The 21,983-nt window shown below is 51.8% G+C and overlaps 1 protein-coding gene across 1 annotated transcript in view; it reads left to right on the top strand.

Annotated features, from left to right (window-relative positions):
- LOC108293562 overlaps positions 1–18,430 on the top strand; it is a 27,781-nt gene extending 9,351 nt beyond the window's left edge. The window contains exons 2-4 of the mRNA XM_017515034.2: positions 9,581–9,675; positions 17,842–18,092; positions 18,314–18,430. Of these exons, the coding sequence (XP_017370523.2) occupies positions 9,581–9,675; positions 17,842–18,092; positions 18,314–18,430 (463 nt within the window). The remainder of the gene's footprint in view (positions 1–9,580; positions 9,676–17,841; positions 18,093–18,313) is intronic.
- The last annotated feature ends 3,553 nt before the right edge of the window (positions 18,431–21,983 follow it).

The following is a 21,983-nucleotide window of genomic DNA, read 5'->3' as shown; positions in this document are numbered from 1 at the left end:
AAAAAAAAAAACTAAAAGAAAACAAACAAACAAACAAAAGAAACCAAAAAAAAATTATTTATCAACACTTGATGTCACAGATGGGTAAGCTGAGGCCTAAAAGCTTCTCATTATTTCTGAATGAATTAGATCCCAGCTTTTTAACTGTTTTGGGAATTAGGAGCTTTCAGAGAATCTCACCTAAGCTATGGGTATCCCCCCCTCCCAAAGTGCACACTCACTGTGACATGCAGAATGCTGTTATTTTCCACAGGTCCTGCTACTCTAAAGCCCAACGGTGGACCTTGAGGTCAGAACCCCTCTGATCTGAGAGTACTGCGTATTGGCAAAAGCAATGGACTATGAATCAGCAGTCCTGGGGTTCAAAGCCTTGGTTCCAGCTTCTTCAGCTTTGGAATGGGAGGGGGTGGACTGCAACATGATGGGCTACACCAGGTTCTGACGCAGCCACATGTGGCCCACACTCTAGCCCAGTGCATGGCGCTGCCTCTGTGGCCAACCCCAGCTCTTTCCCTTTCCCCAGGCATTCTAACCCTGTCTATTCTGGGATCCACGTCCTGGGTGATCAAATCAGCCAGCCTGGGCTATGTGTTACTGACCACCAAGGGGTTTTGGATGCAGATTCTCTCACATATAACAGATCTATCTGCAATTGACAAGGAACTTTCTGAAATCCTCCCCAGCTCATCTCAGAGAAGTGAAATGCATAAGTATCTTAACCGAAAATGGGGAAATTTTGGGGAGGAGACCGGGATTTGATTATGAGGTGCCTGCCATGTAGCATCCAGGCAAGATAATGAGTAGCTAAGAATACGGGGCTAAAATTCCAAAGACAGAAGGGGGCTCTGCATGTGGATTTCAGTCTTGGGCGATGGTCAACGGCTTTAACTATTTGGGGAGTCATGGACTCCTTTGTGGAGCTGATGACTACGCATCCTTTTTCCAGAACAATGCACAGACACAGAATCATTTAAATACAGTTTTAAGTGGGTTCTCAAATGCCCAGAGCCTCCCCAGAGGTCACAGCTAATGGCCCCTGGTAGAGGGGATGGGCGGGAGTGGTAAGAGGGCGGGCGAAGAGAGGCCAGGGAGCAGCAATACTAAGGGAAGGTGGGGCAGGGAAGGCATTGTCAGTGATGGGGGAGGCCGGGAAAGCGCTTCGATCTAGAAACAAAAGGAAGGGTGAGCTCAAAGCTGTGTTCAGTGGGGCCAAATGCTACCTGGGGTGGGGCAGGCAAGGTGCATTAGGCTCCCCGGGGGACTGCAAGGGATAGTGGTGAGGGTGGAGGAGGAATGGGTGGGCAAACCTGGCGCCGGCATTTCTTCCATGGAGCCCTGGGGGCGGCAGCCAGATTGTGGTGGGTTCATGGAGTGTGGGAGGTGGGAAGAGGAGGCGGCGGATGTCGGACATTTGTTCTGGAAGTTTGGCAGCAAAGAAAAAGGGAGGAAGGAAACAGCACAGGCTGCTGGGTCGAGAGAAAGGTTCTTGGTAGTTTTGTTTTATTTGAGGGGTTGTTTTATTTTTTTTTCTGGAAGGAGGGAGACCTGAGCATGTTTGAAGAAACAGTCAATGAAGGGCAGATAGTAAAGACTACCCTAAGGGGCCCAGACAATCAGACCCCCACGGAGCCCAGAGTGGAGGGAAGTGTGCGGTGAGTGTGCTGTCCCCAGAAGGCCGCAACAGACAAAAGGTGCTCCTGTCTGCTGAGACTAACAGGTATACCATGGGCTCTGAGTGGCTTGGGGTGAGGGTGAAGAGGTTTCCTTTCGAGAAAGTGGTGGCAACCAGTCTTTGGTAGCAGAGACCCCTCACAAGTGGCCCCAGGAAGGAGGCAGGGCTGGTGTTTCTCACCCCCATCTTTCAACTAGGAAACTGAGGCCCAGAAGAATAAGGAAACTGGTAGCCAAGCTGAGTAAGGCTCAGGACTTCTGACTCCCCATCTAGTGCTCCTGGAGCCGCACTTGGCTGCATGTCAACTCTTCCTGCTGTTTCAGGCCAGGGAGGGCGGTGGGCCCCTGTGGGCTGCCAGCCAGCTACACCCAGGACACCTTGCCTGCCAGGCAGCCAGAAAGCAATTTCCCAGTGTGAATCTTGCTTTTCACAGCCCATTAGCACGTTCCCACATTCTCAGCCGCGCGCCGGACCCACCGTCACTGTGCCCTCTCGTCTGCCTGCTGGAGTGCCGGAGCGGGGCCTCCCTGCCTGCCCACACTCCTGCTCGTCTACCCTCAGGGGCAGGCTGCTCAGCCACCTCACTGTGGCTCCCACGACACCTCCACCTTGGCTTGCTTCTTCCCCAAGCTTGGCAAACAATGTCCGTTTTGTTTCTAATGATGCCAGCTGTCCTCCTCCCTTCATGGATAGTGATGCCTACACAAGGCATTGTTCCTTGAGCATTTACTATACCCCAGGGACTCTGCCAAACTCATTGCCTACCTTATTATCTCATTGAATCCTTGAAACAACTGCATAGGATTGGTGCTATGATTGTCCACGTTTTGCAGGGGGAGGAGACAGGCTTACTGAGGTGAAGTAGCTTGCTAGGAAGTAGCTGACCCATGATGTGAACTCTGCTCCTCTCCATGGAGAGCCACACTCTCCATCACCCACATATTGTTACTTAAATTAAATCAAATAAGAAATTGGGCCGGGCGTGGTGGCTCAAGCCTGTAATCCCAGCACTGTGGGAGGCCGAGGCGGGTGGATCACGAGGTCAAGAGATCGAGACCATCCTGGTCAACATGGTGAAACCCCGTCTCTACTAAAACTACAAAAAATTAGCTGGGCACGGTGGCGCGTGCCTGTAATCCCAGCGACTCAGGAGGCTGAGGCAAGAGAATTGCCTGAACCCAGGAGGCGGAGGTTGCGGTGAGCCGAGATCGCGCCATTGCACTCCAGCCTGGGTAACAACAGTGAAACTCCGTCTCAAAAAAAAAAAAAAGAAATTGGGTGCCTAGTTCCACTGGTCCCATTTCAAGTGCTCTGTAGCATCTGTGGTTAGTGACTGCCGCAGTGGACAGCTCAGAGCGTTTCCATCATCACAGGAAGTTCTGTTGGAACTGGTGTCAAACATTAGAGCTGGAGGGCCACTGCATTCCTGAGCCTCATCCCTACCCCAGCCTCCACATTGCAATGAAGAGGCTGTGGCCCTCACTGGGGCCGGTTCTTGCCTAAGTCTTCCCAGCAGGGCTGAGGGCTGAAACTGGGTTCCTCCAGTGTCTGACTGTCTGTCTCTCCCCCACACACCCCTCCCTGCCTACATTCTGTGACCCTCTGGCTCGCATGGATGCATCATACCTAGGGTGATATACGTGTGCTTTGTCTCACCTACAGCCCCATAGCATCACACACTTAGGGGCTAGACCAGGTTGCCAATACATGCCTATGGCCAGACACCCACCCCTTGCACCAGGGAACACTTCCACCACCCCTCCTCCTTTGCACCCAGGGCCACTCCCCCACACCCCTCCAGGAATTCAGAAACACTTTCATAGACACTTCTAGGACTGCCCATGGCCATCCCCCACAGCCCTCACACCCAGGCCTCATCCCTTCCTCTTGGGACCCTTAGCCATGGCCTCCCACCCTTGCCCTCCCCACCTTGGCCTCCCTGCCTCTCCAGCCCTGTCCTGTTCCCAAGCTCCAGCCCACCCACCCATCTGCTGGCCAACTGCTCAGCTCAGGGCCACAAGAGGAGTGGGCTGGCTCTTCTGTTTGCCAAGGTTTCTGGGCTGTGGCCACTTGTTCATGCAGGACAAGAATATAGAAATATGGTTTTTTAAAAAACAGAAGATAAAAAGAGTTTAGGGCTGCCAACTCACTGCGCTCACTCTCATTTCTGCTATGACTTTCCTCTGATCCCCACAGCCATGGCAGGCAGGAGCGGAGCCTGAGGCTGCCTAGGTAGCAGCCCAGCCCCTTTCCTTGCCTCATTCAGCCCCCCTTTCTCCCCCTACCATGTCCCATGTGCTTGGTACTGCGCCAAGTGTTTCAAACCAGTTACCTCACTGCATCTCCTGACAAACCCAGGAGGTAAAGGCTATCGTTGCCCTCTAATAGGAAGACGCAGAAAGGTTATGTGTCAAGTTCAGCGTCACACATTTAGGGGTGAGCTAGGATTGGCCCACAGGTCTTTGTGACCCCAGAGCCTCTGCTCTTGAAGACCACGTTGTCCTGTCTTCGGTTGAGTCAGAGGAAAAAGTGCAAGTGACCTGGATTCTCTTTACAGCCTCAATTTAGAACATGCCTGCTCATGTGAGGCCTCAGTTTCCTGATCTGTTAAATGGGAGATCAGAATTCCGACTTCACAGGATTGCTGTGAGGGTCCAAAGGGTGCTTAGTGGTGAATGTACATTTGAAGGGAGGAAGACTTCTGGGCTTGTGAGGGGCTGGTACCCTCTGGATCAGCTGTTCTAAACTTGTTTTGAGAAACTCCCACTGAGCATCTGATAAAAGCTATGCACCTTTACCTCCCCTCCAAAACATGCACTTGCTTATACTTGGATGCACCAGGTGTCCTTCAAGGGTTCAGGGTTCCCACACTGCCCCACCTATGGCATGGACCCCTGGTGAGGAGCCTCTGATTTACAGAAAAGCTTGCTGCTGTTCTGAAGAGGAAGTTTAGCAAGTGTGGCTTCTCTTGTTTTACAGACGTGGCTCTTACGGCCTCTGCTCACCGAGCCAGGGCCCAGGCTCATGGGCCGGTCAGGCCTCCCTGCACAGAGCGCTCACTGGCCCCCACCTGGGCTGATTTCCAAGGGAGGCAGGATATGCGGCAAGACTTCCCTGGAAGGCATTGGGCAGTGCTGGGCTCCCTGGGAAAGAATCACCCCTAGATGGAGTTAAAATGAAATTGCAGATTTCCTGGGCCTATACCCAGACGTACTGATTTAGGAGGTCTGGGTGGGGCCTTGGAATTTGCTTACTTTTTCTTTTGAGACGGAGTCTTACTCTGTCACTCAGGCTGGAATGCAGTGATGCAATCTCAGCTCACCGTAACCTCCGCCTCCGGCACTTAAGTGATCCTCCTACGTCAGCCTCCTGAATGGCTGGGACCACAGACGTGCACCACCACTCCCAGCAGTAGAGATGCGGTTTCACCACGTTGCCCAGGCTGGTCTCAAACTCCTGGGCTCGAGTGATCCTCTCAGCTTGGCCTCCCAAAGTGCGTGGATTGCAGACATGGGCCACCACTCCCCAGAATCTGTGTTTTTTTTTTTTTTTTTAAAAAAAGATCCAGCTGGGCCTGGTGGCTCATGCCTGCAATCCCAGCACTTTGGGAGGCCGAGGCAGGCAGATCACAAAGTCAGGAGATTGAGACCATCCTGGCCAACATGGTGAAACCCCATCTCTACTAAAAATACAAAAAACTAATGAGGAGTGGTGGCATGCACCTGTAGTCTCAACTACTTGGGAGGCTAGGCAGGAGAATCGCTTGAACCCAGGAGGTGGAGGTTGCAGTGAGCTAATCATGCCACTGCACTCCAGCCTGGGTGACAAAGCGATACTCTGTCTCAAAAAAAGGAAAAATATAAATAAGAGATCCTCCAGGGGAGTCTGAGGCAGCCAGTTTGATAACCACTGATCTAAGGTCTTTACCTAGAAGGGCGTTTTGCCTCTCTAACGGAGAAATTATCTTCATCCCTCCCTCCCTCTGTCCAACCATCCCTCCCTCTATTCCCTCATCCACCCAACACATATTAATTGAGCTCTAGCTTTGGACCAAGCTTTGGCAGTTGCTGCTGAGCAGGACAAGACCCAGCTCCTGCACTCTGGAGCTTAAAACCTTCCCTGCCTTCCGCCCTTCTCTTCCTGGAGTTCTCAGAACCTTACCCAGATATGGCCACTTTCAACACTTTTTCTCAAAGGGCTTTTGAGGATCATGGCCCCCAGCTAGACGGGGACCTAAAGGTCTTTGGGTCCATCCCCATGCCTGGGTAGGGCGGACACCTTTGAGAGACCAGTTGTCCCTGACCTTCCTTAGATGCCTTTTCCTCTTCCTAACATACCATCTGAAAATTTCCTCTCCTGTCTCATGTCAGTTTCCCTCACTCTTGCTGAAATCCACCTCCTGGTCCTGCAAGTAACACTCACGGAGGCTCTATTGGCACCAGACACTGGGTAGTCAACCACTGGGAGCAGAGAGAAGAAAGGGAAAGTCCTGGCCCTCAGATACTGTCAGGGTGGGAGAGAGAAACAGGAGGAAGAGCCACCACCAATCTGAACTGGTGTAGATGTAGGGTTATGATATTATGATGTAATAAGAAATATATAAATATACATTTGGTCATTTTCCCTGGTTCTTGACACAGAGCTCCCCAAACTCTTGGGGGTACTAATAGTGTCTTTTGTTCTAATATTTGGTCTTAGAACGCAGTTCCTGACTTGGAGGTCCCACCTGCCTTGGAATTTCCTGGGTGATGAGAACATCTTTTGTTCTAATGAGGCAGCTTTGGGTGGGTGCCTGTGTGGGAGCTGGTCACAGAAAGACCAAACCATGATCGGAAGCTTGGAACTTTCAGCCCCTCCCCCCATTCTCAGGGAGAGGAGAGGGGCTGGGGATTGAGTTAATAATCAATCGTACCTAGTGATGAGGCCTCCATAAAGGACTCTTAAATATGGAGCTCGAAGACCTTCTGGGTTGGTGAACACATCCACATGCCTCGAGGGTGGCACACCCCAACTCCATGGGGACAGAAGTTCCTGTGTTCAAGATCCTTCCAGACCTTGCTCTATGCCCCTCTTCATCTCGCTGTTCATCTACCCTTTACCATAACCTTTATTGTAAACACGCACGCGTGCGTGCGCGCACACACACACACACACACACACACACACACACACGGTAAAAGTATGCGTTTCTCTGAGTTTTGTGAGCCATCATAGAAAATTATAAAAGGAGGGGGCTGTGGGTAACCTGATAACCTACTCTTTGTGATTGGCATCTGAAGCAAGGGGACTGTCTTATGGGAATTAGCCCTTAGCCTGTGAGGTCTGGACTAACTCTAGGTAGTTAGTTTCATAATTGAATTATAGAATACCCAACTGGTGTCCAGAGAATCGGTCGGTGTGAAAAAAAAAAAAAAAAAAACTCTCCAGAGCTGGTGGCCAGAAGTGTGGGAATGATGGAAGAAAAGTGAATTTTTTTCTAAGCAGAGGTGCTCTGGAAGCATGGAGGAGGGGCCGCATGGCAGAGGAGAGTCTCTGGGAAGAGCTTGGGGTCCTGCTGCTTTCTTCCTGGTAGCATGTGGGCAGGCTGCACACCCCAAGAAGGACCCACAGCTGCACGAGACCCTCTGTGTGCCCATGAATTCTGGCCCTCTCTAGCTGTCATACAAGGTTATATTTCTTGGTCTCTAGTCCGTATCCTGGCTCCTTCCTCCTCATCCTTCTTCAGTTTCCCAGCCGCTCATTTCCTGCTGCCCAGACATGAAGCCAGTGCTCAGGGCGGTGTGCAGAGCAGGCATCTGTGCTAGCCTGCAGGCCTCCTCAGTGCCTGCCAGCATCCTCCTCTACCTTGTCGGCCTCCTCTTTTTGTGTGCTCAGAGGTGCCCATAAGCTTGGGATGGGGGATCCAAGTTTGGAGAATGTGATGGGTGAAGCCATGCCAAAAACCTGGGCATGGCTCTGCATGCCAGGAGGTGGAAGGCTTACTTGGTGTGGAAGTCATACGGAGTGCTAACATCTGAGTTCTAGATGCAGCTCTGCCTGTTAGGGACCATGTGATCTTGAGCAACCTACACTGAGCTACACTGGAGCTCAAAGTCTCAAAGAATCAGAATCTGCATTTTTTTTTTTTTTTTTTTTGAGACGGAGTTTTACTCTTGTTACCCAGGGTGGAGTGCAATGGCTCGATCTCGGCTCACCGCAACCTCCGCCTCCTGAGTTTAGGCAATTCTCCTGCCTCAACCTCCCGAGTAGCTGGGATTACAGGCACTCACCACCATGCCCAGCTAATTTTTTGTAGTTTTAGTAGAGACGGAGTTTTACCATGTTGACCAGGATGGTCTCGATCTCTTGACCTTGTGATCCACCCTCCTTGGCCTCCCAAAATGCTGGGATTACAGGCTTGAGCCACCACGCCCGGCCCAGAATCTGCATTTTAACAAGGTGCCTGGGTGATTTCCACAGACATTTAGGTTTGGGAAGCCTGCCCAGGAGACTCTTCTTGCCATTAGCATGGTGTTAGGGTGGCAATAGTGGTGACCTTGGTCAGTATCAGGCCCTTTAGGACTCTTCTCTGTATACAAAGAGGTTGGACCACATGGTTTTTGTGGCAGAGTGCAAAATGGCATCTAGACTCTAGATCCAGCCTTAGACAGTTTTGTTTGGCCTAATGCCATCCTCAAATTCTTTTGGAACAGGTGGCAGTGTTTAAAATTTGGGCAATTTCTCATCAATATCTAAACTTGTAGTTTTTCCTGAAAAATCAAATGAAGTAGGAAATGGGCCACATTCTACATGGCGACAATATTTTCCCCTGTGAGCAGGAAAACTCACAGCCCTTGCCCCACGTTCTCTTCTAATTACTAATAGTTTGAGGATAAAATTCCAAGGGCCTCTTAAAACATGAAAAGATGCTCAGCCTCACTCTTAATATGACAACTAGAAATTAAATTACAGCAAATTGCCATTTTCCACCTTCTCTCTAGTAAAAAAAGTTGGGTAATACACTGTGTCAACAAGGGTAAAGGAACTGGTCCCCTTGCATGCTAGTGGGAAATTGAGTTGGTACAATCTTTAGTGTGGACAGTCTCTCATTATCCATCAAAATCAGCAAACAACACCTCCCCCTTGACCAGATAACACAAGTTCTGGAAATGTATCCCACACAGACACATGCATACAAAGGAGATATAATTCAAACGCACACATACTCGGTTAATCTTTGTAGCATTGTTTGTGACGGTTATAGATGGAAACTGATCTGAGCGCCCATCAGCAGGGGACTGGCTGAATAAAGGATCGGACAGCCATACAATCACAGACTAAGTAACAAGGAACTCTTATGGAATGAGGATCTCCAAAAATATATTATCTACTGAAAAAAGGAAGGTGGAGAACAGTATACAAAGTCCAGTACCACTCATGGGTGGGACACCGTCTGTGGAAAGAGACTAAGGACATGGTAACCGTGGTCATCCCGGGGAAGGGGACGTCAGAGGCTGCAGTATGGGCGTGGGAAGGAGTCCGTTTACTACCTATACCTTTGTATCTTCTGAACTTGGAACCGTGTCCATGTATTACCTACTCAGAGAGTAAAAAACTAAAAACTTTCAGAGACACGGATTCTGTGGTTCTAACACTACATGATTCTAATGTTTTACAGCACGGTGACCCCAACTTTCATAACATTGGCAGCTCCTCTCACTGGAGGCCAAGCTTCTAATCTGCTTCTGGGGCCATCTTCTGGGTCTCTCTGGCCTCTGTCCCTGAGTTGGGCCACAGAAGCCCCTGTGAGCTTGAGCAGCTCTGATGAAGGGCTCCCTTTAGCTTGGAGCAGCCACGTGACCACCAACATCTCCTAGGGACATAGCGTTGGGCGTTCCCTCACCCTTTCCACCTTCTCTGTCCTCCTAGGGGAGCGTTCTCGGTGGTGCGAAGGTGTGTGAAGGTGCTGGCTGGCCAAGAGTACGCTGCCAAGATCATCAACACCAAGAAGCTGTCAGCCAGAGGTAGGTGTCTGATCTCTACCCCGCCCGCCCTCTGGGGCTCTCCTCTCTCCCGCTACCTGTACTGCTTGGTTTAGAACCAGGAACTGGGGCTGAGCTCCTGGGTGATACTGATGGCAGGGGTGGGGGCTGCCCTTCCCGGGGGTGTCATGAGAATACACCTTCCCTTTTTCTTTTTTTTCCTTTTTTCGAGGCTGGAGACCACAGCCTCACCCAGATAGGCCAAGCTCTGTGCTCTGACAGGTGAGGGCTGAGGCACCAGATGGGCCCTCCTTTCCCTGCTCTCCTGCCACTCCCCTTCACTCCTCCCCTCCAGACCTCTACTCTTGCCTCTGCCTGAACGCCATCTCCTGGCTCCTTTCATGAATGGCTGTTTCTCAGTCCTCATGTCTCAGCTCAAGGTCACATCCTCTGAGAGGTTTTCCTGACCCCCCAATCTGAAGTGGCCGCCTCCTCCATTTTCTGGCTCTCCCTCCCTCTCTCTCTCTCTCTCTCTCTTTTTTCTTTAATGAGACGGAGTTTTGCTCTTGTCGCCCAGGCTGGAGTGCAGTGGTGCCATCTCGGCTCACTGCCACCTCTCCCGCCCGAGTTCAAGTGATTCTCCTGCCTCAGCTTCCTGAGTAGCTGGGATTGCAGGTGCCCGCCACCAAGCCCAGCTAAGTTTTTTCTTTGTATTTTTAGTAGAGGTGAGGTTTCACCACGTTGCCCAGGCTGGTCTCAAACTCTTGATCTCAGATGATCCGCCCGCCTCGGCCTCCCAAAGTGCTGGGATTACAGGCATGAGCCGTCATGCCAGGCCCATTTCTCTCTCTTATTACTGTTTATTTCCTCTATAGCTTTCCCTGATCTAGACTCCTCCTGTTTATTGATTAGGCCCCTTTAATATCCACCTCCCTTTTCGGGCTGTAAACTCCAAGAGGATGGGCTACTCTGCACCCAGCACCTGGAGCAGCACCTGCACTCAGACAGCAGCCAGTGAACTCCAAGTGTATTTGGCCTCAGCGGCGCCATTCTCTGGCCCTCCAGAGAGTTGATCTGGGGTGTGATCTGGGTTTTGGAAAAGATGCCCAGCTAACTCTAATTTGCAGATGAGTTTGAGAACCACTGTCCTAGGACCTTAGAAGTGGTCCTGGGCCAGTGGCATCAGCATCACCAGCAGCTTGTTAGAAAGGCAAAGTCTTGGCTGGGCGCGGTGGCTCATGCCTGTAATCCCAGCAGTTTGGGAGACTGAGTTGGGTGGATCATGAGATCAGGAGTTCGAGACCATCTGGGCCAAAATGGTGAAATACTACTAAAAATACAAAAAATTAGCCAGGCATGGTGGTGGGTGCCTGTAGTACCCGCTACTTAGGAGGCTGAGGCAAGGGAATCCCTTGAACCCAGAGGTGGAGATTGCAGTGAGCCAAAATTGCGCCACTGCATTCCAGCCTGGTGACAGAACAAGACTCTCTCCAAAAAAAAAAAAAAAAAAAGAAAGGCAAAGTCTTCAGCCCCATTCCAGACTTGAAGAATCTGAATCTGCATTTTAACAAGATGCCTGGGTGATTGTGGACATTAAAATTTGGGAAGCCTGCCCAGGAGACTCACTTCTTGCCATTACTGTGTGTTTAAGACAGTGATGGTGGCAACCACGGTCAGTGTGTTGGAGAGGGTTATCTTCAAAGATGGCAGCCCCCACCCTGAATGAAATGGTATATAAGCTTCCCTGGGGACCGCCAGGTGGTGGAGAGAATTCTGTTGGGTGATGTGGGTGCAGGTGTGGGCTGTACAGTCCACGGTTTGTGCAGCGCAGGAGATGTTGTGTGAGGGGCTGGTGGTGTCCAGGTGTTTGACAGGCGCAGCTGCATGGGGCCAGCGCCCGGCAGGTGTAGGTTCGTGGCGGTCCTCACTGCGGCTGGTACGGGAGGCTCATGCTGCTCCCTGCAGGCCTCCCAGCAGGCCCCGTGTTGGACTGTGTGTTTCTTCTTTGCTGCTTTTCTTCTCTGGCTGTGTTGCTGGGAGCTCAGCAGTTTCGTCCAGTTACCAACCTCCCCCATGTGTTGAAGGTCAAAGAGGATCAGCAGAGGCGCGCCTGGGGGTAGGGTGGGGGTCTCTGAAGGACCAGGAGCCCCACATGGACCACGGTCAGTGTGAAAAGTCCAAGCTTCTGGAAGGTTGGGAGCTACAGACAGGGCGGGCAGGAATGCTGGCAGGGGTGCTGCCTCATGGCCAGATGCCTGGATTGGCCTTGTCATTGCTGTGTGACTAGCAGCGGTCTGGTGCCCTTTCTGTGCATTGGGTGTTGAGTGACCAAGGGAGATGTCCCAATCCCTGAGGTACAGCAGGGACAGGTGGTGATGGGCTGAGGTTTTTTCGGTGGGAGAGAGGGTCAGGCACCAAGGCTGTCCTGGATGCTGGGGATCTCGGGTTAGTTCACCGCACCCTTGGGGCACATCCACACACACACTTGCAGAGTGACCAAAAGAGACAGATGTGTATGGGAGAGTGGAAGGGCCACGGCTCCTGTTTGGCAGGTGACTAAGCTCCCCTGGGACAGTGCAGACCCCGGGCTATGCAGACAGTCACTACCCAAGCCACCTCTCTTTGGCAACTTGTTGAGTCCTTGACCTCTTGGAAGGAAGGTGGCCCCGGCCTAAGTGAGTGTGGATGGCGGGGGTGGGGAGGTTATCAGAGAAACTTCTGGCAAAGTCTGCCAACTGCCAGGCACTTTTCTTCCCAGCGGGAGAGGAGGAGCAGAGCTTCTTTTAGCAGGAGTCTTTGTTTGCCACTCATGGTGCCTCGGAGGCGGGCAGGGGGTTTAATGCTGAATCTTTGGCAACACACTCTGTCTCCTGCTGGTGCTCCTGGGTGACTTTTGGCAGCACCCCGCAGGGGCTGTGCCCACCCTCCAGGGAGCTGTGGCTTTCTTTTGCCCACCCTGCCCAGCCTCTTCTAGCAAGTGGTTCCCAAACCCAGAAGATATTTTTGTTTGTATTTTTAATCTAGTCTTTTAAAAACATTCATAGTATAAACAAGTCAAAGAAACTATGAAGAAATGAAATGAAAAGTAACATTTTTGCCCGTTCCAATCCCTGCCAAATACATTTGGGAGCTTTTTAAAACACGCAGCTGCCTGAGTTCCACCCATGAAGGTTGGATTGAGTAAGGGAGGCCCAAGTCCCTGCATTAAAAAATTCTGGCATCAGTAACAGTAGCCATTAACACCAACCTAATACAATGATACAGGCTCAGCACTAACCCCCAGCAGGTTCTCTACAGTCTCCTAGCTTGTCCTCCTGACGACGCACACAGAGGTAGCATGCTAAGGGTGCATTGGGCACATGCAGGAGGCTGGTGCAGCCAGAGGCGACTGGCCTGGGCACTGTGGCCTCCACAGGCCCCACTCTCCAGCTTGAGCATGAGGGGGTCACTTTCTCGGCTCCCCAGTGGCCAGTCTTGGGGCACCAGGTGCGGAGCATAGCATGAGCTCATCTAGCCTGCACTAGAGTGTTATTCAGGTCCCTGCAAGGAAGCCTCTGAGGGGACAGTCAGACACGTGCTTCCCATCGCTGCTGTCCTCCTCCCCACCCCTTGCCTCGCACTCTTGGTTCTTGGGATGAGTGCTCTGGCCTCCCAGGACTGGGATGTCCTTTGCAGGGGGCAGGTACTCCCTGTTCCCAGACTGGAGGTCTCTTTTTCTCCTGGCTTGTGTGCCTCTTGTTGGAATCTCAGGCTGCCTGCCTGCTGAAATCCACTCCCCTCTGGAGGCAGAGCCCTGCCCATCTGCATGATTGCACATCCTGTCAGGCCTGCAGTGACTGTCAGGCCTACCCTGTCCTGTCTCACACTGCTGGAACTGTCTAGCCCCAGGGACCTCACCCCAGAATATCCATCCACCCCTGTCTGCTGAGCTTTGCTGAGCCTTAGCTCCCAAACCCTGGAGGTGACCCAACCATCCAGGAAGGAAGGGAGAAGTTTCCCAAGATACTATCATGGACATTGGGGGAAGCTCCCCCAGGTACCCAGGCAGGAGGCTGAAGACTTCTAGCTTCCCTCAGTCCTCTCACCATTGTGGGACTCTGATTAGCTGATGGATCAATTCATCAATTAATTATTAGAATGGGGCTGGGCTCGGTGGCTCATGCCTTTAATCGCAGCACTTTGGGAGGCCAAGGTGGGAGGATACATTGAGGCCAGGAGTTCAAGACCAGTCTGGGAAACATGGCAAGACCCTGTCTCTATTAAAAATACAAAAAATTAGCGGGGCATGGTGGTGGGCACCTGTAGTCACAGCTATTTGAGAGGGAGGCCGATGTGGGAGCATCACCTGAGCCCCCGAAGTGGAGGCTGCAGCGAGCCATGATCCTGCCACTGTACTCCAGCCTGGGCAATGACAGTGCGACCAGAAGTTTATTAGAACGGGAAGCAATATAGTATAGTAACTATGTACATGGGTTGAAATCCCAGCTCTGCCACTTGTTTACTACGGGACCTTGGACAAGCTGCTTAGCAGCTCTATGTCCTGCCCTGGGAATGTGGCAGTGACCAACAGAAAAGGTCTTGCTCTCATGGTGCCCGTTTCCTAGAGAGTGAGACTGAAAAGAACACTAAACACATCCATCAGTTGGGTAGCTTCAGGTAATGACAAATGTCAACCAAGAAAATAAGACAGGGTATGGGGAGGTGATGTGGCAGGAGGGACACACTTAGAAAAGGCAGCCAGGGAAGCTCTCCAAGGAGGTGACATTGTGCTGGGCCTGCCTGATGAGAAGACCCAGGGAAGAGCTTTCTGGGAAGAAGGCACAGCAGGTGCAAAGGCTGTGAGGTGGGGAGGAGCTTGGTGTGTCACACCACAGAGGAGGCCAGTGTGGCTGGAGCTTCCTAGCCAAGGTGAGGCTGGACCCGGCGAGGAGCTTGGATTGTGCTCTAAGTACATTGGGAAGCTGTTGGAGAGCTGGAAGCCAAGGAGTGACAGGATTTAATTGATGTTTTAAAAAGAGCTCTTTCGCGGGGCCGGGCGTCGTGGCTCATGCCTGTAATGCTAGCACTTTGAGCGTCCTAGGCGGGCAGATAACAAGGGCAGAAGTTCAAGACGAACCTGGCCAGCATGGAGAAACCCCGTCTCTACTAAAAATTCCAAAAATTAGCTGGGCATGGTACTGGGCACCTGTAATTCCAACTACTTGGGAGGCTGAGGCAGGAGAATTGCTTGAACCTGGCAGGTGGAGGTAGCAGTGAGCCGAGGTTGAGCCACTGCACTCCAGCCTGGGTGACAGAGCGAGACTCTGTCTCAAAAAAAAAAAAAAAAGGAGAGCCTGGCTACATGGACAATTGGCTACAATTGGGAGGAAGGTGCAGGGGTAGAGGCTTCAGAGCTCTGAGTTCTCAGAGTGATTTTGGTGAGCGATTTTGATAAAGGGACTGCTCCTTTGTCAATGGGCCTCAGTTTCTCCATGTATGTAACAGAGCACAGCCTCTGAGGTCAAAAGAAACATTGTCTCTATATGTCTTGAGGTTCTCTGTATCTTAGAAAATGAAAACATTGCAAACAGGGTTATAAGAAATATTGTATAATGTATATGTTTACACTCAAGATGAACACTTAAAAAGTGACAACGCAGCTTAATTGCACTGTGCACAGGATGACGATGAGATTTACACAATTAGTTCCTAGCATCTCCAGCAGTGAGGTCTGCTAACCAGGCACAAGCTGGGAGTTCCTTCTTTCAATGCTGTCAATGTTCTCTGCTCCTGGGTAACCTCACAGGGAGAAAACAACAAAATTCCGGATTTGGAGCTCCCACACCCTGAATGTATAGCCTAGGCCAGAAGCCCCCTTCCCCCTCCGACAGGCCTGACCTTGACCTGCCTGAGTTCTGGTTCTGCTGGGGGTGGATTGGGGGGTAGGGCATAGGGCGTGGAGCAGGGCCCCAGAGGGCCCCCCCTGGTCAGCTCTGGATGGGCATCCACTCCTCTGCCCAGGAGTCAGCCTCCCCCTACCCTGGAGGTTATGAAAGGAGCCCACGGAGGGAGGGGGAACAAGGGATGCCCCCCCAACTTGGGCCACACCTCCTCATCCCCAGCTTGCAGCCGGTCTTCAGCTGGAGAGTTGAGCCATGGAAACTGAATTGGACTTAATTGCTTTGCTGGTGGAAAAGCCACCTTTCAGCATTGATTTTGGCTTCTGCAGCCCTTGGAGGACAGCCAGTGATTGCTGTAGTGAAGGGGGCAGGGGGAAGGGGAGCTGGGTTCCTGGGGACAAGGGCTGGGACTTTCTCCATTCTCACCACCCCCACCCGCATACCTGCCTCCTCTGAGAGGCCAGGGTTCTAGCGTGGGCTTGACATCTGGGTGTTGGCATGAGTTTTCTTCTGTGGGCTTTAATTTTCCTGTTTGGGAGTTGGGGGCAAAGGGAGGTAGTGATTATGAGTTGGGGCACAGAGAACAGTATAGCCCAGGATTGAAAGCCAGCTCTGGAGTCTGACTTTCTGGGTACAACGCGTGGCCCCACTGCTCACTGCGGGATTGAGTTTGGGCAGGTACTTAGCCTCTCTGAAGCTCTGTCTCTTCCTCTGGAAAGCCAGAAAAATGATAGTAACTCCCTCAAAGGATTACAGTGAGGGCTGGAAAGGCATATAAAGCCCTCTGCACAGTGCTTGGCACAGAGATTTTCAAAAGGGGTTTCTTTTTTACGGTTTTGTTTGTTAAATTAAGGTGTTAACTACCAAATTGTGAAAAAAGGACCAAAAAGGAAAATGAGAAATGAATTTTCAGTTCCAGCTTTGCCACCACAGAGGCTTCAGCTTGTTCAGGCTGCGGTTTCCTCATCTATAAAAGGAGGAGAGTGGTGTCCCCAGCCCGGGATTGTTTGGGGGCACCGAGTAGGGTCATGTGGGCTCCTGTTCCCAGCAGCAGGAGAATCAGAAGCCACAGTGGCAGACCCCGAGCAAAGCCTCTCCCCCGGGTGTGTGGGGAGCCCCAGAGGACTCACACGGCAGCCCAGAAGGCAGGTGGGGGAGCTCTGGGTCGGCCCCTGCAGATTCTTTGGGGGTCTCTGTGTCCCGGTCCCAGAGTCTCCTGAAAGGGAGGTGACTTCTGGGAATTAACACAGCCCTCTGGAAGAATAGCCACTCCCTTAGAAAGGTGCATTCATTCAATCATTTATTTTTTCATTTGGTTCCTTCTTGCTTTTTTTTGAGATAAAGTCTCGCTCTGTCGCCTAGGCTGGAATGCAGTGGCATGATCTCAGCTCACTGCAATCTCCACTTTCAAGTGATTCTCCTGCCTCAGCCTCCTGAGCAGCTGGGATTACAAGCGCCCACCACCATGCCCAGCTAATTTGTGTATTTTTAGTTGAAATGGGGTTTCACCATGTTGCCCAGGCTGGTCTTGAACACCTGAGCTCAAGTGATCCACCTGCCTCGGCCTCCCAACGTGTTAGTATTATAGGCATGAGCCATCGTGCCCAGCTTCATTCAGTTATTTATTGAACACCTACTAAGTGCCAGGTGTTTGGGTAGATGTCAGGGGTACATCTACCCAAGTCCCATGTGTAGGACCAAGTCCCTGCTCTCAAGGAACTAGATGTCCATGGGACTGAGTGGGACATGCTGTTCAGAGGCTCTGAAAGCACAAAGGATGGGGCCTGCCTGCCTGGCAGTCGGGACCTGCTGCCAGGGGCTTGAGACATCTAAGCATTGGTAGGAGTGAGTGATGACCAGTGAGCGGCAGGTGGGAGGTTGAGGAAGTGTTTCAAGCTGAGAGAATTGCATGTGCGATTCCCAGCTGCTCAGGAGGCTGAGGCAGGAGAATTGCATGTGCATGTCCCGAAATGAGAGGGCCCAGCAGGGTCTCCCTGTGGTTCAGCCATTCAGTCTGGCCAGAGTATAGGGCCTGAGAAACAGGCCTGGAGGTGTCTTGGAGAAGACTCTCATTTAAGAGCTGTGGAAACGGAGGCCAGAGAGGGCGAGGAATGTGCATGAGTCACTGCAGCCCAGGCCTCTTCCTTCCTCTTTCCCCTGCACCCCACGGTCTTCCTGGAGAACTCAGAGGCCCTGGCCAGAAGGTGAGCTTTCCCAGCGCCCAGGAGCTGCCCTGGGAGGTGGAGATAATACAAGGCTGTGAGGAGGGAGAGATGGAGGGTGGCAGTTCCTCCCTCACTGGAGACTCACCTGAGCCTCTGTGTTTCAGACCATCAGAAGCTGGAGCGTGAAGCCCGCATCTGCCGCCTGCTGAAGCACCCCAACATCGGTGAGCCTTACAGGACGAGAGGGGCGCGGTGGGGGGCAGGCCCTGCTCCCTGCCCACCCTGGCAAGTGGGTGTTTGCGGGTTGGGTGGAGAGCAGCTGCTCTCTTCTCCGGGGATAGAGGCAGCAGAGATGGGAAAGGGGGCGTCTTTAATGGTTTCCACATTCCTCAGAGCCAGCTTGTTTCGGGGGAGGGTGAAGAAAGGCCCTTCCTCCCATCCCACACTGCCGGCAGCCTCCTTCGGAAAAGCTGTTTCAGGAAAACTTCTAAAGCTCTGGGAGAGATGAAAATAGGCCAGGGGGAAGCGCATGGCCTTGACCGCTGTGGCCCATTCCCCAAACACATCCCCATGTTGATTCAGCCTGGCAGCGTGGCCCTGCCCTCCTCCCTTGACCTGGCACCTGCCTGCCTATAGGGGCAAGCTCCAACTCAGGCCCTGGCCCACAGGCCGGGCACGGGCTGCGAGGAGAGGCTGGGCCACTGTGGGCTGGGACAGAGCCAGAGCAGCAGCACCCATGGGGGTGGGCTCTGAAATGACACCTCACTGCCTGGCCCCTCCCCCAGCCCTGCCTGTCAGCGTCCTGAGTCCTGAGGGCAGGAAGTGTGGCTTTGAGAGCTAATTCTGTCAGTGAATGGCTGTGTGACCTTGGGCAGGAACACCACCCTCTCTTATTCGCTTTTCCCCATCCTTATGAGGGAAGAGCTGTCTGATGCAGCGTCTTGGGCACCTGGTGAAAAGGTGGACTTGGACTTAGTGGGCCAGGGATGGGGCTGGAATTTTGCAGTTCTAAAACGCTTCGAGGAGATGCCAAGCCTGCTGACTCACAGAACACACGGAGGAGCAGGGCCTAGGCAACCGCTATGGACTCTTCCAACTCTGACAGCCAACACGCCTTCTCCCCAGGCAGGGAAGCCTCTCTCCGTGCCCAGGGCCCCAAGGGTTAACTCTCTTGCCAGAGAGAAGCAGCTTCATCTGCTATTTATACCCAGAAGGCACCTCCCTTTCCCTGTTCAAACAGCAGCCAGAGGCTCCCCGGCCAGCATCAGAGAAGACGCAGCACAGGGCTGGCTGGAGCAGCCCTGGTTGAACCCTGGTCCCTGACCTACTAATGTCCTCGCTGTGTGGCCTTAGGCAGCCCCTGCCCATTGCAGGCCTCCAACCCCCCAGCTGTGTGATGGAGGGGGTTGGGAGTGACCTCTGACTGTAAGATTCTATGGTTCCTAGAGAGGTGGCCGGCTCCGGTGGAAGGAGGGGAGTGTGTGAGAGTGTGTGGGGTGTGTGTGAGTGAATGGGAGTGTGAGAATGTGTGAATGTGTGTGTGTATGAGTGTATGTGAATGTATGTGTGATGGTGTGTGGAGTGTGTACATATGAGTGTGAATGTGTGTGAGTGTATGAATGTGTGTGTGAATATGTGTATGTTTGTGTGTGTGAATGTGTGTATGTGTGTGTTGAGTATGTGTGAATGCATGTGAGTCTGTGTAGGTGTGTGTGTGAATGTGTGTAAGTGTGTGAATGTGTATATCTGTATAAATGTGTGTGAATGTGTATGTGAGAGTGTGGAGTCTGTGTGAATGCATGTATGTGAGTGTATGTGACAGTGTGTGGAGTGTGTGAATGTCTGTGAATGCATGTGTATGTGTGAATGTGTGTGTGTGAATGCGTGTCTGTGTGTGTGAATGCATGTATGTGACTGTGTGAATGTGTGTGTGTGAATGTGTGTAAATGTGTGTGAGTGCATGTGAGAGTATGTACTGTGTGAATGCATGTATGTGTGTGAATGTGTGTATGAGTCTGTGTGAGTGTGTGAATGTGTGTGTCTATGTGTGTGTGTATGTGAGTCTAAGTGTGAGTATGTGAATATGTGTAGGTGAGTCTGTTTCAGTGTGTGAATATGTGTGTAAGTGTGTGTGTCTGCGAGTGTGTGAATGTGTGTATGTGACTCTGTGTAAGTGTGTGTGTTGCTGCACAACTGCAACTGTCTCAGGTCAACACTGCCTCCTCCTGTTCACACTTCCCTCTCCCTCTCATTCCCAGCTGTAAAATGGGCGGCAGTGTGTTTTGGCTTTGGACTGACTACAGCTCAAATCCTTGATTTGCTGCTTCATTGCTGTGTGACCCTAGACATGTTGCTCAACCACTCTGAAGCTCCATTTTATCTGGAAAATGGAAATGATACCTACCTCCTAGGATTGTGATGATGAAATAGAGCATAGCATCATGACGGTCATTATCATTAACCTGCCCCTTTCCCCCAGTCAACACCTTCCCTCAGAACAACCTTGTCTGAAGACAGCCTCTCGCCCGAAACTCCCTAAGACTGTCATTCCTCGGGGCCATGAAGATTTTTAGTTATCACTGGAGGCACTGCATACAACATAGTGGTTAGGAGAATGGCGTTTGCAGTCAGGCGCCCGGCTTCAATCTCAGCTCTGCTGTTAACGAAGTGTTTGAGCTTGGGCAGGCTGTGAACCTCTCAGCCTCAGTATCCTCCTCTGTGAAGTGGGGATAATCACAGCACCCACCTCCTAGGACTGTTGGTGGGTCAAATGAGATAGCGCGAGTAAAGCACTTGGCACAAAGTCTAGCACGTGGTAAAAGCTCAGAAATGGTAGCCATCTTCACCACCATCTTCACCCTCATCATCATCATCGTCATCATTGGGTCATTTACTCCTTCCTTCGTTCACCTGATGTCAGGTGCATTATAGACCCACCAAAGGCCAAGGTTTCTGCGAGGCCCTAAGAATGTGCAGGAGAAGTGGGGTGGGAGATGGGAGTGGGGGTGGTGGCTGATGCACAGGGGATTGGAAAGCAGAGCTGAGCATCCGGCACAGGAAGACCCCAGAAGAGCTTGGAGCTGCTGTCAGGGCTGGAAGGGTCCTTGGAGGGTGCACTTTCCTGATTTTTCAAGCATCTTCCTTCAAAGTAGGTTGTAATCTTCCCAAAGCTGTGCAAAGAGGTACAGATGTGGGCTCAAAACCCGAAAGGCGAGCCTGTGCCTAGAGAAACTGGACTGAGTCCTGTTCGGCCTGCTTGGCCAATCTAGACAAGGTTACTGGTCGCTGCTTCCTTGTGGCCACTGTCCAGTCCCCACAGGACCAGGTCAGTGAGGTCCCTGGCTCAGCACTGGTCAGTCCAACTGTGCTGTGCATAAAGCGCTTACCTCCAAGATCCTTCTTGGGAGAGGTCAGTAACCTGCTGTCTGTACCATCACCACCTGCAGATGGGACAGACCCCAGAAGGCCACTCCGAAGCACAGTCCTCCGAAGGACTGTGCTAGGGACAACCTGAAAGCTTAGTAGGTGATTTGTGGTGGAGAAGGGAAGTATGATAAGTCAGTGATGAAGATGATAATGTCTCCATTTATTGAATTCTTCCTAGTGCCAGGTACCGTGCTAAGTGGTTTACAGGAATCATCACATTCGTGACCACAACAGTCCAACAGTATTGGCACTACTGTTTGGAATGGAGGCTCAGAGAGGTTAAGTCATTTGCTCATAGCTACACAGCTTGTAAGAAGTAGATCTGGGAGGCAAACTCAGCAAGTCTGATTCCAGAGCCCTCGTTCCCAGTCCTTCTATTTAGCTTCCTGAGTGGATATCACAAATGTGGTGTCAGGGGCACACGAAAATAAGGGAACAAGTACTATCCTTCAACCGCCAAGAAAAAAATGCACTGCTGGAAAATCACAGGAATTCCAGAAGTGCATAAATCAAGCTACGTAAATAAAAAGCTAGGTTGCAGATTTGTTTGTTCTATGACAATATTTTAAACAGTCAAAAGTGACAGCATGATTCAATGGGCACAGACATGTCAGTCATTCCACCAGGAGACAGGACCGTGATGACAGCCTATGGCCCTTGAATCTTGGGCTCTGGCTGAGTCGTTTCTCAGGGTAGCCTCCACTGATGGGAGGGGAGGCTTCGTGTGGGAAAATGGCCCTGGCACAAGAAATCCTGTCTCCTGGGTTCCGAGGTGTGACTCAATGCCCCTCAGGGACTGAAGCCAACTCTAGTACCATCACGCAAGTGGTGCATTGCAAAAGTGGGGGCTCAATTCCAACCCGTGTACCCCTCGCCCAGC

This window comes from Cebus imitator, unplaced genomic scaffold (assembly GCF_001604975.1).
Source record: "Cebus imitator isolate Cc_AM_T3 unplaced genomic scaffold, Cebus_imitator-1.0 Scaffold540, whole genome shotgun sequence".
In the NCBI taxonomy this organism is placed as follows: domain Eukaryota; kingdom Metazoa; phylum Chordata; class Mammalia; order Primates; family Cebidae; genus Cebus; species Cebus imitator.
This window is presented reverse-complemented; position numbering and strand designations above follow the sequence as displayed.